Source organism: Gobio gobio (assembly GCF_949357685.1).
Source record: "Gobio gobio genome assembly, chromosome: 12".
In the NCBI taxonomy this organism is placed as follows: Eukaryota; Metazoa; Chordata; class Actinopteri; order Cypriniformes; family Gobionidae; genus Gobio; species Gobio gobio.
In genome coordinates this window covers 56,937,284-56,947,440 of record NC_137105.1, presented here as the reverse complement: position 1 = coordinate 56,947,440, position 10,157 = coordinate 56,937,284, and the positions used below count along the sequence as shown (strand labels likewise).

General features: G+C 44.2%; 1 protein-coding gene across 1 annotated transcript in view; it reads right to left on the bottom strand.

Annotated features, from left to right (window-relative positions):
- The window catches only part of rpf2 (ribosome production factor 2 homolog), a 13,906-nt gene extending 4,753 nt beyond the window's left edge, over window positions 1–9,153 (bottom strand). The window contains exons 1-5 of the mRNA XM_079831355.1: window positions 9,057–9,153; window positions 5,769–5,901; window positions 5,647–5,684; window positions 2,858–2,897; window positions 2,569–2,727 (exon numbers count right to left, since the gene is read on the bottom strand). Of these exons, the coding sequence (XP_079687481.1) occupies window positions 2,569–2,727; window positions 2,858–2,897; window positions 5,647–5,684; window positions 5,769–5,901; window positions 9,057–9,079 (393 nt within the window). The 5' untranslated portion in view covers window positions 9,080–9,153. The remainder of the gene's footprint in view (window positions 1–2,568; window positions 2,728–2,857; window positions 2,898–5,646; window positions 5,685–5,768; window positions 5,902–9,056) is intronic.
- Window positions 9,154–10,157: the final 1,004 nt, after the last annotated feature.

Below are 10,157 nucleotides of genomic sequence, written 5' to 3'. Positions count from 1 at the left end.
GACTCAGGTCACAGTCTCACGCCCCATGACCCCTGATGCTCAGGTCAGACTCAGGTCACAGGGTGTTTCTCAATGTCAAGGAAGGGTCCTCTGCAGGACTGGTCCTTCCTCTTCCTTCAGAGGCGAGGCTCCTCTTTAGCATTCGGAGAACAGGCTAGCAAGTGCACCTCATTACGTCAGTGTAAAGGTCTGTTAGCCATCAATAACGTCATTTGTATAATATCAATACGGTTGTGATTTGTATTGGCATTTAAAAGTTAAACTTTACTTATATTTACTACGGTTATAACAAATGTTTGGTAACGTAAACACTTACACTTGAAAGCATATTGCCCCATTAATGCTCCGACTCTGATATTTTGTATTTTTTGAACAAGATAGCAAAGCTGCCGCATAGGAACCCCAGTTCATCATTCTTGGAATATCGGAGACCTTCAGGAAACTAAGTGTGTCACAGCAGCGTTTTCTCTCTTATGGTTTCATAATAGCAAAGAGATTAATCCTCATCCTATGGAAGAGCACAACCGTGCCTACCTCTAAGATGTGGTTAGAGGACTTAACTAGCACACTTCATTTAGAAAGGATAAGGTATACGCTGAGAGACAAACTCAATCTATTCAATAAAACATGGAAACCCCTCATATCATACCTAAAAACTACACATTCAGTACAACAGTCCTAGCACACGATATATGACAATTGAGTGAAGGCCTACGAGGAAATAAGGGTGGGTGGGATATCGTGGTCAGTCTGGTGGTGTTCTTCCATCGTGGTTTTTTGTTTAGTTTTTTTTGCTGTTATTTTCCTTGTTTTGATGTTTTATCACTTTAAGTTTACTGTTTAATAGATTTATTTAGTTATCTATTCTTATCTATTTTGTATTATTATTATTTTATTTTACTTTATTTTTATTATTTTTATTATAAAAAAAACCTCAAAATATGCAAGTGAATTGTATGTTTAATTGTATGCTTTAATAAAAAGACGTTTGAGAAAAGCTGCCGCATAGGATTGTGGGTGATTTGAGAGCGTGAAGAGCGCTAAATCTACTGGTAAGCATCCTTTCCTGTATATGGCATATATTTCGAACGAAGGACTTTCTGAGGATCCTCGACATTGGAACAGCCCTACAGGGGATGTAGATGACGTAGCATCCTCGGGATTCTGGCTTCCGAGGATCCTTCCTTGACATTGAGAAACGCCTACAGTCTCACCTGACCTGACCCCTGACGCTCAGGTCACAGTCGCCCCCCTGACCCCTGATGCTCAGGTCAGACTCAGGTCACAGTCGCCCCCCTGACCCCTGATGCTCAGGTCACAGTCGCCCCCCTGACCCCTGATGCTCAGGTCACAGTCGCCCCCCTGACCCCTGATGCTCAGGTCACAGTCGCCCCCCTGACCCCTGATGCTCAGGTCACAGTCGCCCCCCTGACCCCTGATGCTCAGGTCACAGTCGCCCCCCTGACCCCTGACGCTCAGGTCACAGTCGCCCCCCTGACCCCTGACGCTCAGGTCACAGTCGCCCCCCTGACCCCTGACGCTCAGGTCACAGTCGCCCCCCTGACCCCTGATGCTCAGGTCACAGTCGCCCCCCTGACCCCTGATGCTCAGGTCACAGTCGCCCCCCTGACCCCTGATGCTCAGGTCACAGTCGCCCCCCTGACCCCTGATGCTCAGGTCACAGTCGCCCCCCTGACCCCTGATGCTCAGGTCACAGTCGCCCCCCTGACCCCTGATGCTCAGGTCACAGTCGCCCCCCTGACCCCTGACGCTCAGGTCACAGTCGCCCCCCTGACCCCTGATGCTCAGGTCACAGTCGCCCCCCTGACCCCTGATGCTCAGGTCACAGTCGCCCCCCTGACCCCTGATGCTCAGGTCACAGTCGCCCCCCTGACCCCTGATGCTCAGGTCACAGTCGCCCCCCTGACCCCTGACGCTCAGGTCACAGTCGCCCCCCTGACCCCTGACGCTCAGGTCACAGTCGCCCCCCTGACCCCTGATGCTCAGGTCACAGTCGCCCCCCTGACCCCTGATGCTCAGGTCACAGTCGCCCCCCTGACCCCTGATGCTCAGGTCACAGTCGCCCCCCTGACCCCTGATGCTCAGGTCACAGTCGCCCCCCTGACCCCTGATGCTCAGGTCACAGTCGCCCCCCTGACCCCTGATGCTCAGGTCACAGTCACCCCCCTGATGCTCAGGTCACAGTCGCCCCCCTGACCCCTGACGCTCAGGTCACAGTCGCCCCCCTGACCCCTGACGCTCAGGTCACAGTCGCCCCCCTGACCCCTGACGCTCAGGTCACAGTCGCCCCCCTGACCCCTGATGCTCAGGTCACAGTCGCCCCCCTGACCCCTGATGCTCAGGTCACAGTCGCCCCCCTGACCCCTGATGCTCAGGTCACAGTCGCCCCCCTGACCCCTGATGCTCAGGTCACAGTCGCCCCCCTGACCCCTGATGCTCAGGTCACAGTCGCCCCCCTGACCCCTGATGCTCAGGTCACAGTCACCCCCCTGACCCCTGATGCTCAGGTCACAGTTGCCCCCCTGACCCTTGACCCCTGATGCTCACCTTCACCTCCCTCAGGGACACCAGCCGCTCCACGCCCAGCTCAAACATGTCCAGCACGTGGAAGTCAAACATGCGTCCGAACACCAGGTTGTTGGGCCTCTTCTTGTTGTGCGAGCCGAACAAAAACAGCGAGCAGTCGGACTTCTTGGAGAAGAACTCCTGGAGGAGAGCAAGCACAGGAGCGTCACGTGTGTGTGTGTGTGTGTGTGTGTGTGTGTGTGAGTGAGAGTGTGTGTGAGAGTGTGAGTGAGAGTGTGTGTGTGTGAGAGAGGCGTGATCAGGAGCTCACCAGAGCCGTGGAGTCCTCGAAGGGCCGCAGCATGTTCTTCCTGTCAGGACACACACACACACACACACACACGAATCATATTTAAAGGTTATAGTTTAGGGTTGTCTTCAGTCTATAAGGTAACTCAGATATAGGGTTAATGTCAGATGGTGATGAGTGAGCTCGTCCTGCAGGTGTTCTGCGTTTCTGATATGAAGAGCTTCTACTAACTTTAGCTGTTCTGTATTTAAATAAAGCGGCTCAGGTGCTAAATTATGAATACATTTGAAAATTAATTTTAGAAAACAAATCACTAAAGCTTTCAAAGCTCAGTAAATTGTTTTTCTCGAGGATATGACAGTGATGGCGGATTGGCTTTATATCCATAAGTTTTATTGGTTGACTATAGAGTGAAAGAGGAGCTGCTTGTGCCCAAAACACGTTTAACAGAAAAACACATGGAGACTGTCTGTGTAAGATTTAGCACCAGCTGGTTTAGATTGAGCCACTCTGACATCAGCCGCCCGCTCTGTGCAAATGAGGCGGTTCTTTATGCACCTGTAAAATCACCAGAGCTGGAAACTGACACCTGGCCAGTTTAATGGCAAGTCATTTATAAAGACACTGAACAGCAAAGGGCCGAGTACAGAACCCTGGGGTACGCCCATTCTGGTGTTCAGAAGCCGTGAGTTTTCCTGGGTGACTTTAACACACTGTACTCTAGCGTGAAGATAGGACACAAACCAAAGGGCTGCCTCGTTAAAGAAATTAAAAGATGACATTTGAGTTAAAAGCAAGCTATGGTTGATTATATCGAAAGGTCAAGGAATCAGGGATGCATCACTACAGTTAGTCCACAGTTCAATACACACTCGGTTTTTAACCACGCTTCGGTTCTGATGGCTTGTCACAAGTGTTTTTGTTATTCTATTCTTAGGAACAGCAAGAGGTTAAGGAGAAAAAAGACTTTTATTCCAATACTCTTTCTTTATACGTAAAAGAATTGAGTCATGTGATCAGAGTCATGTGGTCAGATTGAAAGTCCTGGTTGGTTCTGGTTTGCTAGTAATTGTCAATAAGAGTCTTTGGTCTGTTTGTTATCTAGTGGCCCTTTAATCTTTTGTGAATAATTACAACCCCAAATCAGAAAAAGTTGGGACAGTGTGGAAAACGCAAATAAAAAAAAGGAGTGATTTCTAATTTTACTTTGACTTGTATTTCATTGCAGACAATATGGACACAAAATATTTCATGTTTTGTCTGGTCAACTTCATGTCATTTGTAAATATGCATCCTTTCCTGTCATTCAAACCTGCAACACATTTCAAAAAAAGTTGTGACAGGAGCAATTTAGGGCTAGTAATGAGGTAAAATGGTTAAATAATGATGTGATTTGAAACAGGTGATGTCAACAGGTGATTGTAATTATGATTTGGTACAAAAGCAGCATCCAAGAAAGGTCTAATCCTTTAGGAGCAAAGATGGGCCGAGGATCGCCAGTTTGCCAACAAATACGTGAGAAAATTATTGAAATGTTTAAAAACAATGTTCCTCAAAGAAAGATAGGAAGAGATTTGGATATTTCACATTCAACAGTGCATAACATAATTAAAAGATTCAATGAATCTGGAGGAATTTCAGTGCGTAAAGGACAAGGGCGCAAGCCTAAGCTGAACAACCGTGATCTCCGACCCCTCAGGCGGCACTGCATCAAGAATCGTCATTCATCTAGAAGCGATATCACCACATGGGCTCAGGACTACTTTGGCAAACCTTTGTCAAGTACCACAATACGTAGTTACATCCACAAATGCCAGTTAAACTGTCCTGTGCCAAAAGGAAGCCCTATGTTAACAGTGTCCAGAAGCGCCGTCGACTTCTCTGGGCTCGAGGCATCTGGGATGGACCATCACACAGTGGAAACGTGTACTGTGCTCAGATGAAGCAGTATTTCAGGTATTTTTTGGGAGGAATGGACGCCGTGTGCTCCGGACCAAAGAAGAAAAGGATCATCCAGACTGTTACCAGCAACAAGTCCAGAAGCCAGGGTCTGTCATGGTATGGGGTTGTGTCAGTGCCCTTGGCAAAGGTAACTTGCACTTCTGTGAAGGCTCCAGTAATGCTGAAAAGTACATAGAGATTTTGGAGCATAATATGCTGCCTTCAAGAAGACATCTTTTCCAGGGACGTCCATGCATATTTCAACAAGACAATGCAAAAGCACATTCTGCACACATTCTGCAGTCCTGGCTGTGGAGGAAGAGGGTTCGGGTACTTGACTGGCCTGCCTCAGTCCCGACCTGTCTCCAATAGAGAATGTGTGGAAGACCCCGAACTGTTGCCCACCTTAAGACTTGTTTGCAGGAAGAATGGGACAAAATTACACCTGAAACACTTCATCACTTGGTGTCTTCAGTCCCTAAACGTCTTTTAAGTGTTGTGAAAAGGAACGGCAACATTACAAAGTGGTAAATGCTTTACTGTCCCAACTTTTTTTGAAATGTGTTGCAGGTCTGAATGACAGGAAAGGATGCATATTTACAAATGACATGAAGTTGACCAGACAAAACATGAAATATTTTGTGTTCATATTGTCTGCAATGAAATACAAGTCAAAGTAAATTTAGAAATCACTTCTTTTTATTTTGCGTTTTCCATACTGTCCCAACTTTTTCTGATTTGGGGTTGTACATTTAGTCATAATTGTTTTTAGTTGTTTATTACTTTAGTCAGAGCAGTTGATGTTAAAGTCACAGTTTCTCTACAAGAGTCCAGTTGTTTAGCTACAAGACTGATGATGTCACACTTACTTCTTGTACAGCACCGCGTTGGGTTTCTTCAGCGCATACTGAAAACAAACAGAGCCAATCAGACACAGAGGAAGATGATGAAGAGGATGAAGATGATGAAGATGATGATTATAGTAACTCACCACGTCCTTCAGGGCCTGTGTGAGCGTCTCGCTGGTGTTTCCTCCTTTAATGATCATGCTGTTCTTCAGGCTCTCCGTCAGCTTCGGCTCGCGGCTCTGCAGGAAACGCTTGGAGCGCCTCGTCTTGGCCTTCCTGGAGGAACACACACACACACACACACACTCAATGACTGGAGGAACTACACACACACACACACACACACACACACACACACACACACACACACACACACACACACACACACACACACACACACACACACACACACACACACACACACACACACACACACACACACACACACACACACTGACTGGAGGAACAACACACACACACACTCACTGACTGGAGGAACAACACACACACACACACACACACACACACACACTCACTGACCGGAGGAACAACACACACACACACACACACACACACACACTCAATGACTGGAGGAACAATACACACACACACTCACACACACACACTCACTGACCGGAGGAACAACACACACACACACTCACACACACACACACACTCAATGACTGGAGGAACTACACACACACACACACACAACTCACTGACCGGAGGAACAACACACACACACACTCACACACACACACTCAATGACTGGAGGAACTACACACACACACACACACACACTCAATGACTGGAGGAACAATACACACACTAAAGAAAGGAAGAAGCTAAAGGTCTGGAGAGGTGGTATTCGGACCGGCTCTGGAGGTGAGGTGTGTGTTTTCCTCTTCCCATGATATCAGACGTGCGGCCGCTCAATAATGAGATGAGGAGCTGATGCTCAGGGCTAGAGTCCAGGAGGAATGTAAACCTGATCTGCTTAACGGAGACATGACTGAAGATGCACTTCCTGCTTCCACCATGATAAGAGCTGACCGGGACACACACACACACACACACACACACACACACACACACACACAGATCACACACACAGATCACACACACAGATCACACACACACACACACACACACACACACAGATCACACACACACATACACACACACACACACACACAGATCACACTAGCCAATCGGTGGAGGTGTGTGTTTGTGGACAGTGAATGGGCAACACAGTGGAGCATTCGAGAGAAAGTGTGCACTCCGGACTATGAGTTGCTTTCTGTATCTTTCAGACCCTTTTACCTTCCAAGGGAATTTGGCCAGATTACTATTATTCAGGTTTATATTCCTGGACCCAGATCTGAGGAAGCTGCTGGACGGATAACAGTTATAATAACAGTTATAATATCAGTTTTAATAAAGCCCTCTCTCGCTCTGTGGATCTGAAACGGATTGTCTCTTCTTTTATACACATATCCTTTTCAATGATTCTTTTATTATATCCATAACCTGAATAATCAAAGATAATCAAACTAAGTATCTCTTTCTCTGCTTTCATATGTAATCTAGAGATGATTGTAATTCTGTGATTTTATACCTTTATATATTTAGTTTGAGGATGATTTTGTAGTATTAAACTAGTCTCCCCAGATGCTCTGGGTTGACCTCCATGCATGTCTCACTCTCTTGATAGTTATGACGGAGTCGCTGTTTGGGTATCGAGTGTTCTCCAGATAAACGCTCATAATCCCCTGACATTAACTAGAGTGTGATGCCCTAGTGCTTGGATGTGTGTGTGTTTCACATGTTCTGTGCAGGTTTGTTGGAGTTATCTGATCGGGGCCTGACCCCTGACCCCCCTCCCGACAGGCAGGCGCTCTTTACGACGTCCGAGGCCAATCTTACCCTTGTGGAAGCGATGTTGCGACGAGCATCCCGACTAAACTACGCCATTCCGGCATATCTATACATGTGTGACAAATGTTTAGACTTTTAGGTCTCCGTAGCGAATTAAGGCTCTGAGACACAAATGCATTTGCCCACATATCTAAAAGTAGGAAAGATGTTTAATAAGCCCTATTTCTGAAAACAGTGGAGAGTTGCTTTAAGTGTACAGTAAATGCAGACGAGACCTGTGACAGCAACAGACCAGAAGAAGAAAAGAAATGATGATGAAGAAGCCCAACAGACCAGAAGAAGAAAAGAGCAGAAATGATGATGATGATGATGAATTAGCCCAATTCAGCAGGAAAACACTGACCCACGCCACACAGACGGAGAGCTATAGGACAGCAATAACTCTGACTAAAGTATACATATTTCTAACATATTTGTTGTTGGACAATAATGTGCCATATGTAGAATTTTAAACCTACAAGTATGTATATTTTTATGGAAGTGAACATTATAATTGGGTCATCAAATATAGGCTAATATGCTTTTGTTTTTATTTTCATTTTTAGTTCAGTGAATTAAAAAACAAAATTATTAATACATGCCGACATTACATTCACTGTATTTGCTTATAGCCTTCAATATCAACACTGTTTTTAGAACATCAATGGGCAGGATGTGAAAAAATTATTAAAATAAATACATTTTTTTTTATCCAAATAGAAAACCGTAGAAAATACAGCCTTATTAATTATCCTGATATGCAGAAACCACATTTAAAAGGCATATTAAAGTGTTCACTGTATAATGAATCATTGTTTGTGATTATTTAGTACCCTGTTAAAACAAGTTACATACATAATTACCATAAAAAAGTAACAGAAATATAATAATCTGAAAGGTTATCAGTGATCAGAGTTAAATCAGAGAGCATGAATCGGGATCAGCCGATCATCAGGACAACAAACCGGTAACCCATCTCTGACAGTTTATTAATATATTATTAATATACAAAAAGTTTGTGTATTGTTGTTTTTACACTAAACAAAATAGTTACACTCTTGTCTACAAAACTGATTTATATATTGTTTCTCACTTAAGATATGCAAATGAAATTCATTCTTTAGGCTACATTATTTTCCTGTTTTAATATTGATGGCATATTTTAACCGAAATTAAAATTGACTATAAACAACACCAGTTTTGGCACTTTTTGAGGTTAAAGATGAAAACTTAGAGCAACATTAGAAATCTAGACAACAATATAAAGATCAAACGGAGAAACAGTTTGATAATGAGGAAGCTCCTAAAGCATGGAGCAGTTAGAATAATGATACACACACACACACACACACACACACACACACACACACACACACACACACACACACACACACACACACACACACACACACACACACACACACACACACACACACACACACACACACACAGAGAGAGAGAGAGAGAGAGAACTAAAGCGACAGTCATGAGAAGTGTTGATAAAGTTTACTCACACGATCCCGTCCTGATGCGCCATGGCTGTGAGTGTGTGAGTGTGTGTGTGTGTGAGATGGAACACGTGTGAAGCTGCTCAGTGAAGCCAGCGCAACAACACCGACTGGTTTCCGGTGGAGCCGGAAGTGTCAAAATACAGGTCTCTCATGCTTTTCATCTTCACCTCAAACTAAACCAAATGAATTTGTTGTTTCAGTTGGAAAACACTCAGACATGCTGGCGTATCATATTTATAAACTCCATGAAATCAGTCTGCGAGTGTTGGAGGTGTAATTATTGTATTATTTCTGCCCTTTGGCTGGTTATTTCCCTCAGGAACAGTAAACCTGAGCTTTATAGAGCCGGCTCTGAGGAACACATCAGTCCCACAGCTGGACTATGAGCAGCTTCAACCAACTCTGAGTTCAGCTCAGAAAATATCATTCACCATGGCAACAGCACCCGACAAAAAGTAATCCGCATACTTCCAGGTCAAACGTAAATTTAATTCTTAATCATTGTTATAATATCAGAGGTGAAAACTGGCAGAACAGTTAGTTATTGACCTAATATTAATTTTCATGGTATTCCATGGGCCAAGAAAAAAGAATTTAGCAGCAGCTAAAAATTACATATAAAAAGCAAGTAAATCAGGTAAAGCTTTAAGCTTAAAGACTGGTTGTAGGCTGCATGACTTTACAAATGTTTGACATATTAAATACATTCAGAGTCTATTTCAATGTGCAGCAGCTTTTCCCACATAATCTATAATAGTCTATATTAGTCTAAAGCTCTTTTCATATAATTAAATGTTCTCTGATCCAACCTGTTACATTTCCTAATCAGGGAAATAAAGTCAAGTCAACTTTATTTATATAGCGCTTTTTACAATGCAGATTGTTTCACAGCAGCTTTACAGTGTTAAACAGGAAAATAATGCAGCATAATTGTATTCAGCCGTACAGCCATTCTGGAGAAAACGCTGATCATTTCAGTTATCATACAGTGACAGTGTGGGCTTTAGATCAGTCATTGAAAATTGAGTAGAATATTTAGTTTTGTCAATTTAGTCTAAATTAACTTTACTCAGCCAATAGCAAAAAAGCAGAGGCTTGCAAAAC